This window comes from Vulpes vulpes, chromosome 1 (genome assembly GCF_048418805.1).
Source record: "Vulpes vulpes isolate BD-2025 chromosome 1, VulVul3, whole genome shotgun sequence".
Taxonomy (NCBI): domain Eukaryota; kingdom Metazoa; phylum Chordata; class Mammalia; order Carnivora; family Canidae; genus Vulpes; species Vulpes vulpes.
In genome coordinates this window covers 50,410,747-50,436,638 of record NC_132780.1, presented here as the reverse complement: position 1 = coordinate 50,436,638, position 25,892 = coordinate 50,410,747, and the positions used below count along the sequence as shown (strand labels likewise).

General features: G+C 50.7%; 1 protein-coding gene across 8 annotated transcripts in view; it reads left to right on the top strand.

Annotated features, from left to right (window-relative positions):
* The first annotated feature begins 1,053 nt into the window (after positions 1 to 1,053).
* The window catches only part of PTCH1 (patched 1), a 71,032-nt gene continuing 46,193 nt past the window's right edge, over positions 1,054 to 25,892 (top strand). For 2 of the 8 annotated variants that reach the window (XM_025984251.2, XM_025984250.2), the window contains exons 1-2: positions 9,758 to 9,954; positions 11,592 to 11,784. In XM_025984251.2, coding sequence (XP_025840036.2) covers positions 9,760 to 9,954; positions 11,592 to 11,784 — 388 coding nt within the window. In that variant the 5' untranslated portion in view covers positions 9,758 to 9,759. Of the gene's footprint in view, positions 1,578 to 9,757; positions 9,955 to 10,711; positions 10,934 to 11,000; positions 11,209 to 11,591; positions 11,785 to 12,331; positions 12,437 to 25,892 lie in introns of those variants that run through there. The other 6 variants (XM_072763842.1, XM_072763854.1, XM_025984248.2 and 3 more) reach the window with 6 other exon arrangements.

Genomic DNA, 25,892 nt, shown 5'->3' with positions numbered 1-25,892 from the left:
TAATATCACACACGTGCGTGCGCGTGCACACACACACACACACACACCTAATCACACTGTCAACCTAGGAGGAGGTGAGGAAAGGCTGGCTTTATTTACAGACCAGCCGGTTAACTCTTTATATTTTCAATAAATTATCTTACTTTCCCCCCCATCTGTCATTCATCTATATTCATAATGTGGACCATTTAAAATAGCACCTTTCAGCCGTGTGTGAAACACAAGTCTACCCTGCAGGTTTGAGCAGATAAAATGTTCAACACTGTAGCAGGGTCTCTCCGGAACAGGACTTTCCATTTAGGGCAAGAGGCTAACAGCCCTTGGGCACGGAGGCACTTCCGTCTAACCCCATCACCCAAGCTTGCCACATTTGGGAAGGCAGCGTGGGTGGGAGCATTTGGGTGGCATACCCCAGAAACCACAGTAATTGGAAGGGGAAAAAAGCAAATATCAATTAGTAATTCCTCAGCCAGCTACCAATCTTGGTTTCCACGGGACTCCACCTTGGTCTCTTCAGAAGTAGCAGCTTCCCAGGGACCTCGGACAGAAACGACGCGAATCCACTTACATCTTGGTGCGCTGAACATTTCCCCAGGGAGGCTCTTGTTATCTGCCCGGCTTCCCTGGCTCCCTGCCTCCCCGTCAGCCTGGGGCCTGTCAACCCGAATGCTCCCAGCTTCTCAGGGCTTCCGTGGGAATGCGAGCAGGAAAGGGCTTTGGGAACTGAGGGCAGGCAAGGTGGTGGTGTTCCGCAGCGCTCGGGGCACCCCGCGTTTCTCGGAGCTCTGGGGACGCTGCAGCGGGGCTTCCCCGCGCCCCCGGCGACCCCCGCCCCCGGGCTCGGGCAGGCGGCTCGGTGTGAGCAGATGATGCGTGTGCATGTGCGTGTGCGTGCGCGTCTGTGGGGGGAGCGGCGGTGCGAGCGCGCGAGGTGGGGAAGGCGAGGGGGCGCGCCGAGACCCCCCGCCCCGCGGCCCCCCGCCCCGCGGCCCCCCGCAGACAGGGCGGAGGGGGGCCGGGGCTCGCCGGAGCTCGCGCGACCCGGCGCCTCCCAGGAAGGCGGGGAGGGGAGCGCCTGTTTACCCAGGAGGGCAGTGCTGATAGCACGTTCCTCGAGTTTACTTTGCTTTCCTTGAGTTTATTGTAAAGGGGTAAAGTTTTCGGATCCGTCACGTGACCCTGACAGGTCCTGCCTATGGCGCGGCAGACCACCCACGCCGAGGGCCATGGAACTGCTTAATAGAAACAGGCTTGTAATTGTGAGTCCGCGCTGCACTCCGCCGAGAGCCTCCGGCGGCCCAGCGCGCCGAGGTTTTTACACTTTCCGTTCCTTTTGTAAAGACGGAGGAGGAGGAGGAGAAGACGAGGACGAAGACGGAGAAAAAGGCGACGACAGGGAAGACAAAGAGGCCCGCAGCGACGAGGCTAGGGGTAGACGAGGGAAGACGGGGAGAAGACGGAGGAGCGCAGGACCAGGACAGGGGGGCGAGGGGGAAAAAGGAATTGATGTGAAACTCAAGCGCAGCGTCCGCGCCATCGGCACCCGCGCTCCGGGCAGGGCTTGACGGCCGGCTATGGTGAGTGCAGCCGCCGCCGCCGCCGCCGCCGCCTGCGCCCCGGGGCCGCGGGGCTGGGGGGCGGGAGGCCGGGCGCCCCGCGCGGCGGACGGAGGGCCGGGGCCGGGGCCGGGGCCGGGCGGGAGGGGCGGGCGGCGCGCCGGGGCCGCGGGGCTGGGGGGTGCGCCGCCGGGGCGCGGGAGCGCCGGCCCGGTCTCCACGCTCGCTCGCTCGCTCGTCGCGGGCCCCCGCCCCCCTCCTCCCCGAGGCCGGCCCCGCGGGGCGGGGAGGGGGCCGACCGCGGCGGGCCCGGCCGGGGAATGGCTCCGGGGGGAGTTCTCACGGAGGGGGTCGCCCGGGATCCCATTTTCACGCTTGAAAGGGTCGCCACCCTGGCTTCCGCTCCCCAGCCTGCTGGTGGCTCCCGACTCGCCAGCGGAGGCAGAGCTGGGCTGGGAGGGCGGGTGCGGAGAGTGACAGCCCCGGGGGGAGCGTGCGGGCCAGAGCGCGCTCCGGAGCGAGCCCCGCGCTCTCGGGGGCGCCCGGGGAGCCCCGCTGGAGGGCAGGGGCGCGCGCTCCTGCTCCCGCACGCGCTCCGGCACCCGCACGCCCCGGCGCGACGCGCCCAGGGCTGGCCGAGAAGCACCTTGAAAACCCAGCGCTCACACATCCCCCTCCCGCCGCGGTTGGTGGGAAAAGAGGCCGGAGGTGCTTTTCTGGGTTCAGGAAGGGGCCGCTGGCGGGAGATGCACGCGTTGACTCTTGCGCCCACGCAGCGGGGCGTTCTGGTGCCTGCCACCCATTAAAGAGGTCGGCGGCCAGCCGGGTGCCGAGTGTGGCCTCATGGGAGTCCTGAGGCGGGGCAGGCTGATTCAAACCCCTTTAGACCCGATGCCAACACTGGGCCCACAAGGACCTCAGAGACTGTACCTCTGGGATGACGTGGGTTAGGCCTCCAGATATTTAGGTTCGTGTTAAAGGTGACTCCTAGGGTGTGCTTGAGCGATCAGTCCCAAGTGTTCAGACCTCCACGCCCAACACCTAAGAAGAGCCATATGGATTGTTTTCTATGGAAGACACCCAGAGACCTGTCTTTTCCTAGACCTGGGAGAGAAGACGATCTTCTTCCATTTTTACCCTCTTTCCTCCCTGGGGAGGGGGAAATCTAAAAGAACTAGACATAAACAAAAAAGACTCACAATGGGCGGTCCTACATATTTAATAATTGTATAACTGAGGTCTTGAACTACAATAGTCCTTTTTCAGCATTCTGTGTGCGATTCTTTCTTCCTCCAGTTGTTCAACATGCAATTAATTACCTTGACAAAGAAAGACAATGCTTTTTGGTGTCATCCTTTGTTACTGTAACTTATTATTTCTGGGTGGTACCTCAGGATAAATTGTTGCCTCAGGTGCATTGTGCACCCATGTTGTAAAACAAGGGGCTTTCAATTGCGAGCTTGTGTGTGTTCCAGCTGTCATCCAGCTTCCTTCCACAAGGCCGTGTAAAATGTCTTTGAGTCCAATATCTTTTTATAGTAAAATGTTGAATCAAGGTGGACACCAATAGGCCCATTCTCAATTTGGGGTATTAGCTTCATTTCAAACTCACTGTGAGAAGTGTATCTAATTTCTGGTTATAATCTAGTCCTAATCTAACAAGCTATTTGAATAGGAGTTCACACCATTTGGAATAATTTTGTTGAGGCGGGGGGAGGCTGCTTTTACAAATTGTCTTCAACTTTCTACAGATAGAAAAACTGATGAAGCAAATCAATATGGATTAAAATATCTGTCTTCCCTGTTTTTATCCTCATTCCTCTCCTCTCTCCCTCCCTCCCTCTCTCTCTCACACACACACCTTTTATTTTCTCCCGCCTCTGCCACAGTGTATAAAGCCCTATTGAGACATGTAGGCGTGATGTGTAAACCGGATTAGCAGTATGAAAGAAAGACACACAATAAGCTGGAATTGTTTTACTTCCCTTTCATTTCTCATGCTTATATCTCTAATAAATTTGTTGCTCCAGCAGTGGGTCAAAGGGATCATGTTGCTCAGCTTCTTTTTCTTGCAAGACCCAATGGCAGAGATCACCAAAATGAATGGTGTGCCTTCTGCCAAATGCAAAGCTTGATATAGATATATTAGATGGGGAGATAGAGATGAGGCAAGAGAGAGATGGAGGGGAAAAAAAAATGTTCAGAGTCTGGGTCTTTCCAGACTACATCTCTATCCACTGGAGATAGATGTGGCTTGTGGGGGGGAGGGGGGAGACACATCAGTACAAGGATCAATGCTATGTTTTCTTTCAAGTTCATTGTAGGCTCTGAACATTTTCTCTGTATTTGGTGACCAAAAGTTTTGGTACCGCATAAAGTCTAATTCTCCTTTTCAAGCTAGTATTTGAACCTGGAGTAATAAATGTGGAGATTTCTGGGACCTTCTCTGGACATCTCCCCTCTACCACCCTTTGCCCCCATCCTAAGCTCACTGCTGGCTCAAAAAATGCCAGTGCTCCTGGGTTTGTGCTGTAGACATCTCATTTACTCCTTTGTGGGATTGGGAGCAGCTTCCCATTAAAGGAGATCAGGGGTAATTAGCAGCATTATTTTGACAAGTTGGCTAGAGCTGTTCCCTTTCCTCCAGTCCTGGAGAGGAAGGAATAGGGGAGGGAACAGAAGGTAGAAGGGGAAGGGGAGGAGAGTCATGCTTTGGAGTTTCTCATTCTGTGGCTGCTGAATCTTTTTTTTTCCCTCCCCCCTGAAACTTCTTAGACTCATTTTCTACCATCACCCCTTTAAGTAAATACAAAAGCTGCCAATGAGAAAATAATAAGGCATTCTTAGGGAGCCAAGAAAATGTGGTGGATGGTGGCATACTGGCTTGAGCGGAGTCAAAGTACCTGCTTTCAAGTGCTCAAGCTCTGGCCCATCACTCACATCCTGTACCTTGGGCTCCCCACCCAGAAATAGAATATTACATCAAATCCCCAGTTCCTCTCCCCATCGCAGCCTCTCAACAGGCATACTGTGGGACTTAATGTAACATTTGCAATTCTTTGCATTTGTGGAAAAGAATTATTAAGCTCAGGCAAAATTATAACAAGACCCAGAGTCAACTTACTAGAATACATTTACCCCTTTATTCATTTCTACTCTGCAAAAATTGTAATTAGCTAAATTACACTAGATCTTAAAGACCCATTTCGTTGGATCTGAGAAACCAGTGAAAAGTTAAATTTCACCATGGTTTCTCGTTACCCAACCAAGTCCAGCTCCCACAATTGCTTATCAATGGAATGTCCGAATACAAAGGGCAGATGTTTCATTTCAGTGTTATCACTTGGATAATCAGATGTCATTTTTGAGATGTATGTAGTGTGGCCACAGATTCGAAGTACTGGAGCAGAAAAGGGGAAATATTTTTCATATTCATATTTTAAAAGTTTAAGGAAATCTGTTTGAAAACTACAGATTCCTATGAAGTCTTGGATCATAATGGGATGACCTAAATGACAATTAATGCATTGAGATGATGCATTCCCCTTTACCTGGAAAGGGGAAACAGAACACTCTACTGTTGCTCCAAAGTGAGCCAGCAACTCCTGCTGGTTGAAAAGGCCCAAGCTCTCACTTATTTGGTAACTCTCAGGAGGGGAGCCACACTCCAGAGAGGCCATTAAAGGGACTGTTCCCAGCAGACACCTTCACAGGCCTGGCTCCTCCAGCCAGCCTCACCTCAGGTCTGGAGAATTCTTATGGTTAGTTGAAGTTAACAAACCCGGTGTGGCGCAGCGGTCCCCTGCACAGGGCATGCATATTAAAGCCGACAACGCTTACAAATGTAAATAAGGGCAGATTGATTAGGAACAACATTATCGCTGGGAATGTCGCACTCGCATGCATCAGCAATGAGGCAAATTGGGGGCAGCCTCAGCCCTGACCACCCAAGTCGAGCAGGCTTTTACACTAGCTCCTCTTCCCTTTCTTAAAACGTTACAGAAACAAGGCCAATTAGATCCTCAAAGTAATTCATCTCTGTGTAGGAAAAAAGCAGACCACAGGGGAAGCGGTGGGTGGGGGTGGGGAGATTAAGATAGCGCTCGTTAGAGCCCTGGCTGCGGACTGCGTCCTGGAACCGATGGGTAGAATTTACAGGCAAGGACTATTGTCTGAGATGCTGAAAAGTTAACCTATCAAACAGCGGGTGAGGAGGCCGAGGGCGCTGAAAACCCGGGAGATCAATGTTCAAAACGTTTAGGAATTAAGTCAAACTGAGGGAAATGAGCCCGAGTGGAAGAGCTTTGCCATTCAAATGGTGCAGCAGTCAGAACGAGGATAGGCAGCTGCGTGCAGAGAGTAATAAGGACCCATGATGTGTACATAGCCTATCATTTCATTTTAGAAGTCCATAATCCAAGTAGCTAAACTGAAATTGCTGTAAATAAAAGACTGGGTGGCACAAGTAATGTTTGGTAAAAAAACAAACAAACAAAAAAACGCTGTAAAGGAATTTGAAAAGACAAACATAGCAACCTAGCACTACATGGTTACTTTGCTAGACAGCACGACTCAAGTATTAAAAAAGACAGGTAAAACCAGGGGTACAACCCCCAACTCTCTAAAAAATGTCCAGTGGTAAGCACTTAATAGTTTGACTTGAAACTTCGCCTGCAGAACCACTCAGTAAGAAAAGTTGGAATAAATCACCTTTCCTACTTTATGTTCTTTATCGAACGTAATAAAGGTCAGGACATCGCTTCAAGATTAAACTTGCTATGTGTCGAGCCCAGTCTTCCTGCGATATTATTTATTAGTGTGTCACTTCAATTGCACGGTGCTTGCCTTCTCTTCTGGACTTTAACAGCCCTCCCAGAGCGGCGCACGGAATCACGTGCTCCTTCGGAGTTCTGAGTTTTGAATTTCCGCGCTAGCCGGGTCCTCCGGTCCTCCTCTGGGTCTCGTAAACACCCTCAGACACCTCTACCGTCTTTGTCTCTATCCTGCGGGACACCCGACCTCGCCCGGGGTGCTGCACACGTTCCGCCGGCTGGGAGTTCAGGAGACAGGGCCTCCCGCTGGATCCAGGAAGGAGAATAAGGCTAGAAGGAAGGTGGCGCGGCTGGATCGAGAGGAAGAGAAACGGGTGGAAGAGGAAGGAGCAAGGAAAGGGGAGACGGGAAGAAGGAGGGAGGTGGAAGCCACCAAAGAGGAAGGAAGAGGGCGGGGAGGGCGGCCGACGAGGCCCCCCCGGGAGCGGCGGGGGCGCCCGGGTGACCTGCGCGCGGGGCCGCAGTCCCCCCGGGCCGGGGCCGCGTACACCGGCCGCTGAATGGGAAGGGACCCGTGCGCTCGGCCATTGGCCCGCCGCGAGGAGGCCGCGCGGACATTGGGCAACGTAAGGGGGCCGGACCGCCTTCAGGAATGTACTACGGCGCGTCCGGCACGTCGGTCCGCGCCGGCGGGGCGCGAGCCGTGTCTGGGTTCCTGGGAGGCCGCGCCGGAGCCTCAGAACCCGCCGGGCGCGAGCCAGGCGCACCGACTCCCCTACCTGCTCCGCCGGGGCCGCGCGGGGAGTCCCGGAGCTCGGGTGCGCGCAGGCGGACGCAGACGCGCGCGCTCAGGCCTCCGGCCGCCCCGCGCACCGCCCCGGCCCGGCCCTGGGTCACGTGGGCGCGTGGGCCCCGCCTGCTCTCTGCTCCTCCCCCTTTCCCTCCATCTGGGTTTCTTTCTTTCCTTTCTTTCTTCTTTTTTTTTCAATGAACACACACCGTGTGCATCTTAAAGCCACACTGCCCCATTTCACGGCTGCAATCGGCTTCTGGCTGACGCGGGTTCCCCTCTGCGGTTCAACCACGTTTTTGAAAAAGAAAGGCAAAAATACTAAAACGAAACAGAATCGAGAGTGTGTGGGTCCTTGTCTCAGGGAGGGACTTAATAAAATGCAAACAAGAAAAACAAGTTACACTCTTAAACATTTTTATGATATTTAAATAAAAAGCGGAACTGTGTAGGGAGTTTAATTCGTCTCTGGCCCCAGGATCCACTTCAGAGGGTCGCGTGTTTTCTTCCCCAACGGGAAGCGAATCCCTGGGATGTCTCGGTGACACTGGCCGCAGTGTCCTGACAAGTCCTCGCAATCAGCGCACAATTTGTTTCGAATGAATCCAACATCAAAGCCTTTATTCTCCCCAACGTCACGCTATTATTAAATATAACAGGATGCGTACCAGTTTTTGAAAAAAAAATAAAACGTTTTAAACGGACTTTAAATAAACAAGGACATGTGGGCGGTAAGAGGGGGGAGTCCAAGTGAACCCCAAATAGGAAAACTTTCTCTTTTTTCTCAATGAAACAATTCCTTTGCTCCTGGCTGTTAAAAGGACTCTGTGTTTCTCTTTTACATATGTCATATTAAAGATTCAAATAAAAACGCCTCTGCTTCAGTGTCTCGATTCCACGTTTTTAAAACTCTGACTCCTTCAAACGGGGACTGTGCTGCCATGGGTATTGGGGTGGGGGGGGGAAGGATTTTAAGAAAGGGTGGCTTTTCTCAACGTCCTTACTTTCCTCTTTAACTTTCCATTTTGTTTATCTTAATGCGAGGCGTTGTTCCCTGCGAGAGCCTAAGTCTTCTCTTTAGTTAAAAAAGAAAAGAGAGGAGGAAAAAAAAAAAATCTGGCACACACTGGCGCACTATCCACCACCCTGTCATTATTGGTGCAGGCCTGGGAATTCAAGCCGGACCTCCCAGTGTTTGCTGCAGCTGGAGGCCAAGGTGCTTCTGAAAGGGTTTTCTTTGAGGAATTTCAGAAATTGTTTAAGCGCTTAAAAAAATATTACATTTCCCCCCCTGTCTTTCGCGAGGCAAATGCTCGTGTGTGTGTGTGTGTGTGTGTGTGTGTGTGTGAGTGTGTGCGCGCGCGCAAAAGGCGTCTTACAAAAAGAAGACACTGTAGAAAAGAAAAGGAATAAGAAAGAAAAGGGAGGGGGAGCATTCCTTAATGGAAGTATTGCATGCAAGAAGGTTGGCGCTCTCGGAGGCTCCCCCCGAAGCCGGGGATGCACACACTGGGGTTGCCTACCTGGGTGGTCTCTCTACTTTGGTGAGCTGTTGCTAAGCAGCTAATAATAGTCATGTTTGCTGAGTAATTTCTGCCCTCCGCGAGCCAATCGCGTCGCAGAAACCCAAGCCATCTGACAGCCCCGGGGGCGGGAGCTCCAGCCTTTTTCTCTTTCGCTCGGTCTCTCCCCCTCCACCCCCTCCCCTCCTCCTCCTCTTTCTCCAAATGGAGAGAGTTCTTTTTTTTCTTCTTCCATCTCATCTATTGAATCAAGGAGCTGCTGCGGCCGCTGCCCGCTGCACACACACAGAGCGGAGTCCCCAGGTCCCGGGAGCGAGAGAGGCGCGCTGCACTGGGGCAGAATGGTCCAGCGGGTCGGCGAGGAGCACGAGAAAGCAGAGTCCGGGACCGAACAGCCACCGCGAGCCCAGCAGCCAGAGCCCGAGCAGCCCGAGCAGCCCGAGCAGCAGCTTCAGCAGCCGCCACCGCCAGCAGCACCCGCCGCGGCAGGAGCGGCGGCGGCGGCGGCCCCGGCCAGGCAGCGCTGAGACCCGCCAGGCACCCACGGACCGCGCGGCGGTGGCTCGGTGCTCACCCTCCGCGGCCGCTCGCGCGACCCGGGAGGCGCCGAGGGAGCCGGCGCGGCCGGCGGGAGCCGCAGGGATTTGCTGGCGCTTTCTGCAGTGAAGGGGTCGCGGCGCGGGGCGGGGGGCGGGCAGGGGGAGTCGGGGATCTCGAGGAGCGCCGCGCGAGCGCCCGAAGGACAGGCTGGCTCCGCGCGCCGGCTCCCGCCCTCCCGAGAACTGGATGTGGGCAGCGGCGGCCGCAGAGACCTCGGGACCCCCGCGCGATGTGGCAATGGAAGGCGCAGGGTCTGACTCCCCGGCAGCGGCTGCGGCCGCAGCGGCAGCAGCACCCGCCGTGTGAGCAGCAGCAGCAGCGGCAGCGGCAGCGGCAGCGGCAGCGGCAGGTCTGTCACCCGGAGCCCCAGCCCGAACAGCCGGCGGCCAGCAGCGTCCTCGCCGGCCGAGCGCCCGGGCGCGCCGGGAGCCCGCAGCGGCGGCGGCAGCAGCGCGCCGGGCCGTCCGGGAAGCCTCGGTTCCCGCGGCGGCGGCGGCGGCGGCGGCGGCGGCGGCAACATGGCCTCGGCTGGTAACGCCGCGGAGCCCCAGGACCGCGGCGGTGGCGGCAGCAGCGGGGCCCCCGGCCGGCCGGCCGGCGGCGGGAGACGCAGACGGGCCGGGGGGCTGCGCCGCAGCGCCGCGCTGGACCGGGACTATCTGCACCGGCCCAGCTACTGCGACGCCGCCTTCGCTCTGGAGCAGATTTCCAAGGTGCATTTCAGACTCTCTCCTCTCCTCCCACTCTTCCCTCCTCTTCCTCTCTGGGATCGCCCCCGCCACACACACACACACACACACACACACACACACACACACGCAAGCACTCACACACACCTCTCCAGCAAAAGAAGCAGACAAGTGGGGATTGAAAAATTCAAACCCTCCCTCTGGTCCTGGGAGGAAAGGGCTGTCTGAGGTCCGCAGGGGGTGGAGGGTGTGTGTGTGTGTGTGTGTGTGTGTGTGTGCGCGCGCGCGCGCCCGTGTGCACGCGCCCTCCCCGGCATGCCTTTTCCGGAGCCCTGGAAAGCGGTCCACCGCGGACCACCTCGAGGGCGGCCGCCGCGCCGCAGTGCCCGGTGCCCCCGGCCCGGGAGACCCCAGCTCCCGCGCCCCTGCCCCTGTTCGCAACCTACACCCCTGTAATGCTGCCACATTTCTTAACATCTTGGAGGGGGGAGGCGGAGTGGAGAGAGGCGGAGAGAGGAAGGGGGGGGGGAGGGAGCCGAAATAAAGGTGGTTTCCTTTTTTGGCAGCCGGTTTTGCTTTTGTTGAGCACGAAATCTCTGCCCCCTTAAAAATTATCCTTGGGAGAGGGCATCTTCCCTCTTCCTTTTCGGTTTCTGAGTCGCCTCTTCTCAGAGCCTGGGGGGAAAGGGAAAGTTGTAAACAAATTGCCACCTTAAGTCCGCGGTGCGGGTCTGCCAAGCGGCCGGGTTCATTGTGTTTACGAGGCTCGCTGCAATGTGTGGAATCCGGGGAAGGCGAGCACCCAGACGGGGGCCCGCCGGGGCAGCGGCCAGCGCCGAGATCACGCCGCCGCCGGGATCAGCCGCAGCCCAGCCGGGACCCCTGCCTGCGCCCGCCGGGGCCCTTCCCCCGTGCGCTTGGCTACTTTTTACGTTTAACCAGATGGGAAGGGAGAGGAGGGAAAGATCCATGTGGCTGCCCTCTTCCGATCACAAATACTGTCGTAAGTTGCAGATGGCTGCCCCACTTCCTAATTCAGCTCACACAGCGGCTCCCAACGCTAGGGAAGTGCGTCGCGAGTGAGCTCCGGCGGCCGCGCTCACCACGTGTATCCCCACTTACTACCACCTCGGGCGGGGGCAGGACGGCGTCCCCGGAGTGCGCTCGGCTCCCAACCCCAGCCCGCAGCCCGCAGCCCGCAGCCCGCCGGGCACCCCCAGGGCGGTGAAGGATGGCGCCTGGCCCGCGGGGACGCGACCGTGGCCGGGTCCTTGAATGGTGGGCTCCGCCGCGGGGGTTGCGCGGCCCCTCCCTTCCCAGCTCCGGCGTGCACGTCGCCCGAGTGGAGGGATTTCTGTCCTCCCTGCCTCGGCTTCCCCTTCCCTCTGTTCTTGCAACCCCGAGGCCTCCGGGGATGCGGCGCGGGCCGCGCGTGGGGGCGCCCTGCTGCCGCCGAGGTGCAGCTCCCACGCTGCCGCCCGACTCCGCTTTCTGCCCAGGCCTCCCCACGCCGCTCGCGTTACGGCGCCGGCCTGGGCTGCGGGCCGCAGGGCGCCCCCTCCGCACGGCCGTCGCGGGGTCCGCGGGCGGGGGCGCAGGCGGGCGTGGACGCGCGGGCCGCGGCTCCCCGGCGCTCACTCCTCCTTCTGCTTCGTCCTCAGGGGAAAGCTACTGGCCGGAAAGCGCCGCTGTGGCTGAGAGCGAAGTTTCAGAGACTCTTATTTAAACTGGGTTGTTACATTCAAAAAAACTGCGGCAAGTTCTTGGTTGTGGGCCTCCTCATATTTGGGGCCTTCGCTGTGGGATTAAAGGCAGCTAATCTCGAGACCAACGTGGAGGAGCTGTGGGTGGAAGGTAAGAGACCCAGCGCGCCGCGGCGCCCTCGCGTCCCCCTCGCGTCCCCCGCCCAGGCCCCTTCCCCATCCTCCTCCCAACTGATAAAGATATTCGCCGGGCGTACACCTAGGGCCTGGCTGTGGCGAGCGAGAACCCCCTGCCCGCACCAGGGGGAATTGTTTATTGTTTGGGCGCCTGGCCCGGAGCCAGGCCCGCCCGACAAAGGCCGCGCTGTAATCTACTCGGGGCGCTGCGTTCTGCTAGGTGTTGTGAGAGAGCGCGGCGAGGGCGGGCCGCCGGGGGCGCGGGGCCCCTCCGCGGGACAGACCACTGCCCGCGCCCGGGGGCGCCCGGGGGCCCCCGGGGCCCGCCGCCGCCGCCGCCCGCCGCCGCCGCGCCCGAGACGCGGCCGGAGGAAGGCCTCCCGACTCCTGGCTCGGGTCCTCGGCGCCCTGCCCTTCCCCGCCCCCACCCACCGCGTCCAAAGAGAAAGAGGTGGGGGGGCCGAGAGAGGCCACCCCTTCGGCTGCAGGGAGTGCGCGCGCCCCCGGCGGCCGCCGCTCGGGGAGGGCGGGGGGCGGGCGCAGCGCGGGCCTGCGGAGGCGGCGGCGTGTGTGGTCCTGTTTTTGGACAGCTTTCAACTCTGGGGGAAAAAAACATTTGTCTCAAGGTACCAAAAAAAAAAGGGGGGGGGTGGGGAGGGAAAGAGTTGGAAAAAAAAAAAAAAAACCAGGAAAGCGTAGATTGGAACGCATGTTTGCAAAATAGATTAATGTTTCCTCGAGGGTGGGGGCTTTTTAAATGGAATGATTTCGGGGCAAGGCTGCGATTTGCAGCATGAGATAAGAAATGTGTTTTAAGAGCTCGGGTTGGGAGGGAGGGGCCACACAGGAGCTCTCCAAGGCCTTCTACCAGTCTTTTATCCAGATTCCTCATTTTGGGGGTTCTTAAAGCCTTTTTTTTTTTTTCTTTTTTCAATCAGTTGTAAATTCAAAATAGATCCCCTCCCCCCCCCCCCCCCCCCCCTTGAGACGGGAACGTTTTACATTCTTATGGTGATGCGGGAGTTTTTGTTTTTTGAGTTCTTTTTATGGGTGGTGGTTTCTCAAATTCTTTTTCTGGAAAGTAGCAGTCTTGCTTTTTGGAAACATTTTAACCCCTAAATACTGCCCTTGGATATCGCTTACAATGGGTTCGGAAGGAGGAATTGAAGTAATTATGTAGATGTTTTGAACCAGAATATCTGGAGCATTCCTAGTGAAAGCTGCCTAACAAAATTTGGAAGCCTAAGAGTTGTATTTTGTAATTACGTCAGTGATCTTTCAGGATGCTGTTGGAGAACTAGAGAATATTTTAACTTTGCCTTGTTTGTGAAGATTCAGCTCTCGGTGTTTTGCAACCTTATAGTGGAGTCTTTAATTGAGAAGTGACAATTAATAGTCCAGATAATTAAGACCAGAAAATATTATTTCTTTAAATAGGTTGGTGATATATACAAAAGTATTCTTTGTACTGAATCCTTGGGGGTAGTAATTTACCTCAGTTGAGCACTTTGGTGTCGTTGGTAGGCAAAAGAAGGGTTTTATTGAGCACCTAGGATGTCTTAGCACCAAGTTTACAGAGTACCTACCCTGTAAGGGTCATTGAAGTCTGTGAGACGCTCCCTGTACACAAATCCACGCACTTAGAAATATTAGTTGGGTGGGCTTGCAGTAAATTTGGGCTCACAGTTGAAGTTGGCCATGAAAGTCAAATGGGAAGAAAAAATAAGCTTCTTTGGAAATGGTGAGGCAAATTAGGATGGCCTGGAGAGAGTGGTAGGGAGGCATGTCTGGGCAGGCCTCAGAAAGGGGGTCAAGCAAAGGCCCCAGCTGAGGAGAAGGCCCCTGGTGTAGTGGGAGTAAGGTGCAGTGTGACTGGTGTGCCCTGGACGGTAGGACTGTACTTGAGAGATGTTATGATTAACCAGACTCTGGGGAACTACTGGAGGTTCTAGGACAGAACCAGGTGAGCTGAGGGGCCTCCCAGCTCTGTTGGTCTGTTCACTTTATACCACTCGGACTGACACGTCTGTTAGGTATCAGTGGTGATGACAAAAGATAATTCTGTGCTGTTTTGAGCAAGATTTTTCAGTAGATCTTTAATAAGGTAAAGAGAAAAGATGTGATATATTTTCTAAACATTGTACATTTCTGGAAGCAACCACGTTTCTTGCCTTACACCATTAGTTTCAAGTCCTGGAAGGAGGAAGAACACCATCAGTCCATCAGTCGCAATCTCACCTGAACTCTAGCTTAGGGAGAGAGTATGAAGGAGTGATTGATGCTTCAGACAGGACTCATTTTGCCAACTTTGGGCCTTTGAGCCATTTTTCTTCCCATTTCTGTTTTGGTAGCTTCAGTGTGTTCCACTGGTTCTTTAACCAAATGTGACTTAATGCTATCACTTGTTGCTCAACTACCATTACTGTTCATTATCTATTATCACATGCCTTACAACTCAATAGAGTAGCTGTCTATTATTATACTTACTTTTATAACGTGATAGTGTATGTGATGTTTTTACATGTAATAACAAGTATTGTTCCATTTTAAATATCTACTTTGCCTCATAATGACTTAATAAGTCAACTTGGTCTCTTGATTTGTCATTCATTCACTCATTCATCATTCATTGTGTGGTAGTTTCTTGCCCTGCAGAAGAAGCGTAGTTTCATAAACCCAAGTAAGCACAACCAGAGATACGATGAGGCTGCTATACCATTTCATAATTTTAACTTAAATTCAAAGAAGAGGTAACAGTGAGGAGGTCTTATTTATGATGTAGTAGGCTTGGTGTTCATATCAACAGTAAGTGGTGTAAGCACATGTTTTCAGGAGTTGGAATTTCCTGCTGTCCTAGACTGTAGCAGAGTAAAATGAGTAGCAACTCGGAATGCAGGTTAATTTGTACTTTAATCTTTGATAAATTCCTCATCACAATCAGCAAAGAAGTCTGTTCGATGGTTGTTTTCTTAATAATGTTCTGAGCATAAACAAGGTTGCTACGCTAAAGAAACCTAATGAATAGAGATTGCATACTTCCCTAATTAAAAGGCAACAGACTGAGAAAACATAAGAGATTTTAAGGGGAGAGGAATGCTCAGAGACAGTTTGGGAATATGCTTATTCCTTTAATTTTTTTTTTTAAAGGCATATCACACAAACTACATAGAAGTATACAAAGGCCGATGGAGATAGGTATATCTAGATACCTATACACAAGCACACATATATACCAGTTGACTCTTGAACATTGAGAAGTTTGGGGTGCCACTGACCCCGGTGCAGCTGAAAATACATGTACAACTTTTGATTCTCCAAAAACTTAATAGCTCATGTTGACTAGAAGCCTTACAGATAAAATAAATAGTGGGTTAACACATATTTTATATGTTATATGTATCATAGACTGTATTCTTAGAGTAAGCTAGGGGAAAGGAAACATAATTGCAAAAATCCAGAAGCAGAAAAAAATATACTGACAGTACTATACTGTATCAAAAAAAAAAAAAATCTGCATTTAAGTGGATCTGCAGAGTTCAAGCCTGTGTTATTCAATAATATATATATCTTCACCTACCTTTGTGTTTGTGTGTCCACATGGACTTACTGTGTATATCCTTGTATTTGCCAAAATAATTGTTACCTTTTTAATGTAGCTAGCAAATTAAGTGGATCCACTTGATAGGCTGCATCATTGATTTGACTTTCATGCATCAACATGCTGGGGAAATGTGGCTCTTTATAAGACAGTTTGAATACATTGGCCACACTGTGCTGACCAACATAAGCTAGATAAGGAAGACTCTTCTATTTTTATCACATTGATGATAAGAATTCTTTGATTCTTATACACTGATTGTTGGAATCTTTGCAACAGCAACCAGTTTCTTTTGAGAAAGAAACTCCATGTATGTGTCAGGCGCTACCCTAGGTCTTAGGGTTATAGTATTTGCAAGTCAAAAACATCTATGTAGTTTACTTGTGACTGGAGTCATGAGGTTGGGTACAAGAGTCTGTGGAATGGTGTGGTGAACATCTGCCGTTCCTGAAACACACGTCAGTGATGGCAAGGTCAGGGAGAAACTAATTGTTACTTAAAAATATTTCTGCTGGGACGCCTGGGTGGCTCAGCAGTTGAGCATCTGCCTTTGGCTCAGGGTATGATCCCAGAGTCCTGGGATCAAGTCCCACATCAGGCTTTCTGCATGGAGCCTGCTTCTCCCTCTGCCTGTGTCTCTGCCTCTCTCATGAATAAATAAATAAAACCTTTTTAAAAAAATATTCCTGCTGCACATGCTCTCTGTGCCTGCTCTGTGCCAGGCGCTGTACAAAGCTCCCAAGAGGGCTTGGTAAAGGACCACAGTCTCTGCTCTCAGAGGACCTGCCCCCAGCAGGATTCCACAGACCAGAGACAGGATGGCAGGACAGCAGAATAGCAGGGACGCCTTCCAGGACAGCCTGGACCTAGAGGGACAAAGCCAGGCACAGAGGTGGGGGTGCTGGGGCTCCAAGACCAAGGCTCAGAGGACAGGGGTGGCCTCCAGGAGAACTCCCAAGTGCTTGCCTCCAGTTGGGATTCCAGGTCTGAGGTGGTCCTGAGGCCTGGAAAGCCAAGCTACATGGCAGGAAGGTCTCTGAGGTGTCCAGGGCATGTGACTGAGTGTTTACCAGCTTTTCCTTTAGCCCTTCTTTGCCTGTCTCCTTCTCCATCCAGGCATATTTGGTCTTCTGTGCCCTCCCTGCTCCTGACATGCTTCACCTGAATTGTGCCCTTCTAAGCACAGAAGGGAAATCCTTTATTTGTAATCTTGCCCATTTCTCTGTTGGCTTTTCCTTTTTTGCTCAGCACCTTTTTTTTAAACTTTTTTTTTTTTTTAAGATTATATGTATTAGAGAGTGCATGTGAGAGACAGCGAGAGGAGAGAGAACGCAAGAGCCCGAGTGCATGAGAGAGCAGGATAGGGAGAAGCAGACTCCCTGCTGAGCAGAGAGCCCGATGTGGGGGCTCGATCCCAGGACCCCAAGATCATGACCTGCACAGAAGGCAGACACTTAAAGACTAAGCCATCCAGGTGCCCCTTGCTTGGCACCTTTATCCTCCTGTCTCCCATAACATCTGCCCCCACTCTAACCCTCCCAGATACAAGTTTGTTGTGACAACTCTTTGGTGACAGAACGTTCATTTATCTTTTGGAGCTTCCCCCCTCCACCTCCCCCCAAGCTTTGCCCAGCCCCTGGCTCCTTTATGGCAAAGGGTAATTAACAGCCTTGAAATGAATCCATATTGCCTTGTGTTTGGGTATTAACATCTCTGGAAGGCTAGCAAGGGAAGAGGACACAAGTTGTGACTTTGATTTTTTTTTCCCCCCTAAGGAAACTTTTTACAAAATGTTTTTAATGCCTGCTTGATGTTTATAAGTGCTTTCAAGTTTGTTCCTTGCTAGTATGATGCCTTCAGTGTTCTTGGCTTGAACTCGGGCAGTTGTAGGAGATAAATTAACTTCACCATCCTTTCTTTTGGCGTAGAGCAAGTCTTCTCACTATTGACATTTTGCTGAATAATTCTGTATCACAGAGACTGCTTTGTGCATCATAGGATGTTTCACACTGTCCCTGAACTCTACCCAGTAGATGCCAGTAGCAGCCTCCCAGTTGTGACAACTGAAGATGTTTCTAGTCCTTGCCAAATGTGGCCGGGGCCTGGGGTGGGGGGTGGGGGGCGGGGGGGCAGAAGGGATGCACAAAATCACCCCAATTGAGAAACACTGGTTTTGATGATAGATTCCAATTGGAAGACCTGTGCTGTGCAGATGGAAGGCTTTTGTGATGATGGAGTGTGGCTGCAAGTGCACAGCCATAAATGTAAAAGAATTTTCATCTTTAAGATAATACTCCCTCCTCATCTCCATACTTACTGCTTTAGGTAACTAATGATAACTATTTTTTATACTAATAATTTAAGTTTGTTGTTTTTCTTAGAATCACATTAAGTATCAAATAAAAATAACGTGACAAGTTGACAAGGGTTGGGGGTGCAGTGTGGGTGGGGGCAAGCCATGGAGAAAGAAAAGGCTGTATATTAGAGTATTTTCTTGCTTCGGGTAACTTAATTTTGAAGACAGACCTTGTTGTATTTCAAGAACAGTAAGGTGAAGCTTTTAGCATGAGGATGACTTTGTAAAAAGCAGGAAAAAACACCACTGGACTATAAATTCATCTTGAAATAAGAGCTCCTTTTGGCAGCCAGTACAGTACATTCGCTCTTCGGTGGTCTAGCTCTCCTCCAGATGCTCTTGCAAACCTCTTTTCCCCGGGTGCCCTTCTGCAGCAGAGCCAAAGGCACAGTGAGGGGCTGAAGTCTTGAGCCCGGATGGGCCACGTGGGCTCTGATTTCAATGCCCGTTTTCAAAGCTGTCCCCCAGGGCTGAGGTGCCTTTCACAAGGGATAGAAAGACTTTTCTTCTCCTTGGTCCCCTGTGTACTTTTAGAAGATGTTTATTAGGTAGGCATTGATTAGATTGCAAGAGCAGGTGCCCACATACAGGTGCAAGGAGTTGTGGTTTTTCTTACATATCTGGAAAAAATGACTGAAAAATCAACACTCAGTAATCATTGCTTTACAATACCAAATAGCCTCAGGTGCCTTCTCCCCAGGGCACCTGACCCTCCAGGTCCCTCCTGTCTCTGTGCTGCCAGCCACTCCTGACCTTCCCTAGGAGTGTAGAAGCCAGTTTGGAAGCCAGTGACGGACTATATCAGATACAGGGACGGCCGCTCGGAGGCTCCAGAAGATGACAGCTTCCAGATGTACAAACCGCCGGATCCGTTTGTTTGGATTATGCATCACAGCTGATGGCGAGATTAACGCTGGCTGGACAAGCTATGGGAGATTTGTCTGGTTTCCACAATGCTGTGTTTATATTTCATTGGGGTTTCTCCTTCAAAGCTGACCTCCCCATGACCCCCAGAGCTCTGTCCACTCTGGCCAAGCTGTAACTTGTCTGCCCTTTTCGTGGGGCGGGGTTGGGGGGGTGTTCACAATTGTGCAGCGGAAGGGGCTGCTTTCCTGGTTTACCAGCCTGTGCCCCCCCCCCCCCCCCCCGCCCTGCTTCATGCCAGCTGTCTGCCCAGATTTAGCCCCAGAAGAGTAATCTTATCTTATGGGGGTGGGTGGTAGGGAAGGTGGAGGGGGTTTGATTTTAAAGGTCTTTTTAGCTTTTAAAAGAACTATGGAAATATTTTAAAATTATTATAAAGGAAACCATATTTAATAGAGGCCCTTTTGCAGTAGTATAGTATTTTCTTTTTTTTAAAGATTTTGTTTATCTATTCATGAGAGACACACAGAGAGAGGCAGAGACACAGGTAGAAGCAGAGGGAGAAGCAGGCTCCTTGCAGGGAACCCAATGTGGGACTCCATCCCAGGTCTCCAGGATCACGCCCTGGGCTGAAGGCAGAAGCCCAACCGCTGAGCCACCCAGGCATCCCAGTAGTATAGTATTTTACCTCAGCGTTAGTTTGCTACCATTTTGGAAAAAAGTACATCCCTAAATAATCGCCAGACCTGTGTGATTCTGTTATTATGATACTATTTCCTTTGCCCCTCACTGGCTCTCAGAGTCTCTTCTCCCTGTCCCCTTCTCTCCCTCCGACCCCTCTTTCTCCCAACTTCTAAACTGCCCTAATCATTCTCTCCCAGTGGATCTCTGGAGTAACTAGTGTGAAATCTGAAATGGTAGTAAATCTGGTTAATCACAAACTGACAGGATGGAATTAGAAAATGTATTATTTCAAACCAGCTGTGGGAGATACCAAATGCAAAGCTGCCGTTTTCATCCTTGGGGTTCTTATCTTGATAAGGGTTGGTTCCCAGACCTTACTCTTTGATGAGGTCTTGTCAGCAGAAGATGCACTTCCCCTATTGAAGGGGTGTGGCATTTTTATGGACTTTTGAGGTGCCTCAGAATTCACTGACAAATGGAGTGTGAAATAAGTCTTGGTCCCCTGTGTTTAATGTGTTGTACAAAATATGGAAGAATTGGGCCCTTTCACATTTCTTGAGATGGTAAGTGAAGTGTAAACCAAGACATTCCAACCCAAGGCACCATACTTTAGGTTTTCCCGGGATGGAACTCCCACCAAAACCAAAAGGAACATGGAGCTTGGATATGGATGGAAGAGGACAGAATTCCTTAGCCAAATTTTGGCCAACTCTGCCACTTTAGATGGTGCATCCACATGAGAGGTCCCAGAGAGCAGAGGAGTTTGCTTATGAAGGACCTACTAGGAGTTCATGAGGAGGAAGCTCCTTGGGATTTTCTTAGTGAGAACCTTCCTTGACTATACAGATACTGTGAGGGTCATCAAAATATAAGCACTTTTATTACTTGTTCTTTGCTTCCAAACTCTGAATTTGGGTCCTTCATGATAAAACATAGTGTATTTGTTTCTCTTAAACTGAATTTAGGGTTGTTTTTTTCCTTTACATGGCAATACCTGTTTTTCCACATGTGTGTAATCTTTGGGTTTGACACAAATAATTTCATCTTCCAAAACCATGGAATGCTGCCATTGAGAAACCCCTCTTCTGTTGCAGAGAAAGATTTAGAAAAGATGCATCCTGTCCCCAGTCCCTTCAAGACTATGACTGTTTTGTTGTATTTGGGTTTAGAGCATAGTTGGAAAAACAGCTGTCACATGTTAGGGAAACTTGTGTCGTTGGGGGGGACGGGGCAATCAGGTACCTGCTAATGAATGACAGGTTTGTTGTTGGAGAGATTTATAATGTGGAGGTAGGACCTTACTTCTAGAAACCCAGGTGTGAGTTGGCTCAAATAGTCCACACTGCATGTGGGTCCCAAAATACCACTGGCTGTGAAGGTGAGGCTAGTGAGAAGCAAGTCTCTGTACCACCACCCAAGCTTGATTTATTATCATTAGGATAAGTAAAAAGAAACAGTAGGTTTCCCCAGTTTTCCAAACAAGATAATTTTCAGTTATTGGTGAAACATGTACAAAAGTAAGCAAAAGGAACTGGAAGTGGGCTTTGTTAAGTCAATGCGCGTGATTTTTTTCCCCTTAAATCATTGCTTAAGGGCTTCTGGCCCCTAGCTCAGGAATCCTGCCCAAAAATGCCAGATGTATTACACAGTCAAGTACTGCAATGTAAACAGTGCTCTGTGCCATGAGGCAGGGTGGTCCATCTCCTATTAAAGAAGAGCGAGAGATCGGGAGGGAAAGAGAGGTGAGCCCTCTGCTCAACAGTGGCACAGTAATGGTCGTGTTGTTTGGATTTTTGCCTGAATGGTCCACATTTGGAACTACAAAAACCTAGATGAATTAATACTTTTTACTGGCAAACAAAAGCCACTTGAATGGGGATGCCAGAGAGCAAGATGTGGCTTGGATAATGTTGCTTCATTGGGTCAGATAAGTTTATAAAATGTTGAACAGAATGGGGAGAGGCTGATAGGAACAAAGCTGTTGTTTTCATAGCAGCATCTGTGAGCATCACCCTTTTCATCTGCTGTAAGTTAAATTGCAAGGTGGAAGCAAGGCAAGGAGTGACCAGCTTCTTATGGCCACCCTCTCCTGGGTCTGAGAATGCCTGCTGGGTCAGTGCACCTTCTGTGTGTAAACCTGATTTATCACAAAGCTGCTCCGGTGTTTTGTAGCACTGGGGGGCAGCCCCCAAGATATATGTGCAAAATAAATGGCCTTCCAGTCTGCTCCCAGTTTCTAGATTTCAGTAAAGCATCCAGTAAAGATGCTCATTTGGAGGTGAGAGAGTATCTGGATGCTTTGGGCCGCCCCTCCATGTTTTACAGTGCTGCAGGCGATTCGAGGAAATTGGAATGCCTAGACATTATCTGTACATCCAAATAATCTAATACTGAGCAGCCCTTAAGATGACAAAATTTAGGGTTTTTAAACATTAGTAGGAAGGTATTCTGTGAATTAGGAGGAAATGGGGTTTCAATTTGAACTTGGGGAATTGTTTAAACAATCTGCAATAATATTCTCTCGGTTTTAGAAATCCATGCTATAGAATGATCTGAGAACATTGCTTTTAGAAATAGGGATGGTAAAAATAGGAATTTTGAGATTAAGGAAAATGCAGGCTTCTTGACTCTTGACCCCTCCCCCAGAACTTTTTTTCTCTGTTTTGAATTCTCCCATTTCCCCACCCCCATTGCCTGATTTCCTTTGCTCCTTTAAGGGAGAAACCAGAAAACTTAACAAAATAGGTGCAAATATCACACAGTGTCTTTTTAAAAAGAAGTTTTCTAAGAGAGCATAACAAAAGCATTTCCCAGCTGCCTAAGAAATTATTTCTTTCCTCTTACCTGATTTTCCCCCCATGAGGTTGATACACTGTTGCAATAAATTTAAAAATGATAAATATGATGCCATCACTTTAGTCCACACATGATCCAGAAAAAAATTGCACATGTTTAATACCTTGCTTAATTGCAAACAAAGCCTGCAATTTGAGAGAATTGGGATTAGGGCTAAATATCTATTAACTGCTCTTTCTAGAGATTTGGGGAATAGGATGACCCTTTTTTTTCTTTTTTTTTCTTTTTTTTTTTTTAAATAGGCTACAGTTTCACATGGCTCCCAAAAGAAATCTCTCTCCCTTTTTGTTTCCCACACCAATTGATTTATCATTTTGCTTGCAAGCAGATCCAGAATGTTAGGGCAAGAACACACTCACTTTTTTCTCGTAACTTTTTTGTTGCGGACCGAAACCAGTTGACTTGAATAAATTTTTCTGAGGCCTGAATGTAGCCAGCAACGTGGAAAAATCTTGCCATTCAGGGCTGTCTGAATGTACATTTCAGCCACACAGTAAGCTGTATTGGTAGGCACTGGAGTGCTAAATACAACCATTTTTCGCAGCAGCGAGTTAGACAGGTGATTAGCATAATTAGCACCGAGCAGCCATACATATGGTAATGCTGAGTGTGTAAATGCCAGCTGCGGTGTAAAATTTATGTCAGGGGTCGGCAGGGCTGTGCGAAAGTATTGTGTTCCAGCTGCAGGTCAGGGCCGCCAAAGCTTACCTCCTTTTCTCTTGTTGGTGAATACGCCAAACAGAAGAGAAAGACAGAAATATAACAGATACGGCTTTGATGGAACAGCCCCGTTCTGTGCAAGAGGGGCTGTTCTATAAAACACACACACACACTCGCACACACTTGCAGAAATCCCATTGCTTTCTCTATAAATTGTGTTTACTTCAGGAGCAGCAGCCAGGATGCGGGTTTGGGTAGGTACAAGGGCCAAGTGATTTCTTGGGAGGAACAGTTTCAGTCACTGAATTTTTGAAAGGGGTTAAAGACCTTCCTCTTTTCCTCTGTCTCTCACCATCCTCTTACTGCCCGCCCCCTACTCCAGCCCACATTGTTTTCCTTCAAATTAAGTGGGAACCCCCCCCCTCCATGGGATAGGACCATAATATAAAGTTCCAACAGCGAAGCTCTCTCTTCCCAAATTGCTTGACTGGTTTTAGCAAAGGACCAGAAGTTTCTTTGTGTTGTTTTTCTGGGACACCTCTGCTTAACCACTTCACCTACCTCTACTATCAGCCATTTCAGTAGGGCTCTTCCTTGAAAGGACAACAGTCCTGAATGGTTCACATCCTTAGAAATGCATGTTGGGGGAATTTGTAGCTGTGACAAGTTCATGCATTTTGCACTCAAAGCATTTTTCCTGCTGTCCCCTCCCCTTTTTCAGTTGGTGGCTATAAGGAGTGCTGGTGGTGACAGAATACAGTTCACACCATGCTGACCTGGTGATGAAACTTCCTCACAGCACCAGGGGGTCCTTATGCATCAGGCCCTAATCCAGCTAATCCTGATGGCAACAAAATCATGAAAGTAGCCCCCAGTGAGGGTGTGGGAGATAAAGCAGGCCAGCGTGATGTTCCTCAGGGCCCTGGGAGCCTGCCTGTGGAGGTGGGGATTCACATTGTCTTCTCCCCTGTGCGTGTTCAAGTAGAAGGCCGTTACAAAGAGGCCCAGGCTGGATAATGGCAAGAAGACTCTTTAGAGCAGAGAGGTGATGTCAGCCCCACAGAAGCTGGGAGAAGGGAGCTGGGGTTAATGTCATGCAGCAGCTAGAATGCTAGAATGCTAGAATGCTAGGGAAGCGAGCCTGCTACTTTGCTGCCATGCAAGCACTTGGCTTTTGTTGTTGTGGTTGGGCTATGTGGTTTTTGTTTTTTTAATGAGGACTTTAGGAGGCCTTTACTAAGAATTTAGGACTTGATCACAACATTGTCTTGGTTCCTGGGTTCTGCTTCTTGGTCCAGCATTACCTCTGATTGCTGCTCTGCTGCTGCAAAAGGACTGGACTTGGGTTTGCATGTACTTGCTTGTAGACTTGAGCATGCATGAAATCATGGTAGGGCCTGGGACAGTTGGCAGTGGGGCAGGTACGCACTCAGTGATAGAGCAGAGCTCCATTCTCTTACCTCCCGCTGGATGCCGGGAACATCCCTGAGTCCACAGGCTGTGACTTCACTCAACCTGTCTTTTGGGGGGGTTGACCGCAGCCCACATTGGCCACAGCAGCAAGTGACCAAGGAAGAATGGGTCTCCCAACAGGTGCAATGTCATCTTGGGAGCTGGTGGTCCTGGAGAGAATACCAGGTGGGGGGAGCTGTGGCAGGCAGCAGGTCTAGTGTGGGCACAGTGTTGGGCTGACCTGATTGTGTCTGACAGGGTGAGTGGGCAACTTCAGGGAGGGAAAGCCATTCAGAGAAGCAGCCTGGGCGGTAACAGATGGCACCACAAACAGCTGGTGTGGGGGCTTGTGGCAGGCGCATGCTCAGGCCTGCTACCCCTTCTACTGAGTTCCACCCTTCTTAGCACCCTCCAGCCCCCCACCCCCCAAGCTGTCCCTGGGGAGATGTGGGGATGTGTCCTGCTCTTGTCTTGTTTTTGTGGTTTTTCACTCACTGGGCTCACTTCATGAAGGCAAATTCTCTTTGGGCTATCTGATTCTAGCATTTTCCCATGGCAACACTCAAGGGCAGTATCCCACGAGGAGAAAAACAGCCCAGAAGCTTAAGCAGCAGTTGGCTAGTCATGAATAAAAGAGATGGCTGGAAGAGTGACTAAAACTTACAGCTCAGGAGTTTTCAGCCAATTGCCCAAATTACTGAATCTTCATTTTTTTCAATTTAGAAAATGAGCTGGTGCTAATAATTTCGCAGTTACACCCTTTTGGAGATTTGCAGTTTTTCACCCTCACAATAACTAATCGCAACATTGAAAGAAGGACCTGAAGTAACTAAAGGAGGAAAAAAAAATCTCTCTAGAGGCTGTTAGATAATACATGGGATTAATCAAATGCAAATGCTCAGCTTGCATATACACAGACCCCATTTTCCTAATTGGACTCTGAGTGGGTACTTTTCAGGCTGAAAGGGTCATTTGTTTTGACTGATTGACTTTTTGAGGCTTTGGGAAGAATTAATATCTTATACAGATGACTGCCTGTTCCCAAGGCTCTGTATTGAGGCTGTTCATTCATTCATTCCTCTGACACGCTGAGTATACGCATGCGCCTAGTGTGCCAAGGTAAGTGGGCAGCGGGGCAATGCCTCCCTGAGAGGGCTTGGAATTTACTGGGAACAGCACTTCGTTGGATTCCTCAGATCACCTTTATGTGGATCACAATAAGCTTTTGCTAAAAGCTTTTTGCATGAATGCAGCAGGCGTTTATTAAGCTCTGCACAGAGGCCGTGCTGAGGGACGGTACACAGCGGGAGAGCATCATGCGGGGAGCATCTTGTCCACCGTGGATTGGAATAACATTGGCCCAGAGGTATGGACCCCTGGGTGGAATGGTTTCCCACCTGTGCTGGCCCTTCTTCACCTTGGAAAGCCACAGTGGTTTGATTTAGGGAGCAAAGGATCAGCAGACCTTGAGCAAGAGTTTCTTTGCTTAAGTGCTGCTTAAGTGCATCTCATTCAAAGAATTGGTTTAAGCCTCAGATCTCTGGAGAATTTGCAGGTAGAGGCATAAAGCAACATGTTTTCTGTGTGCCCTCATCTCTCTGCTCCCCCCAAG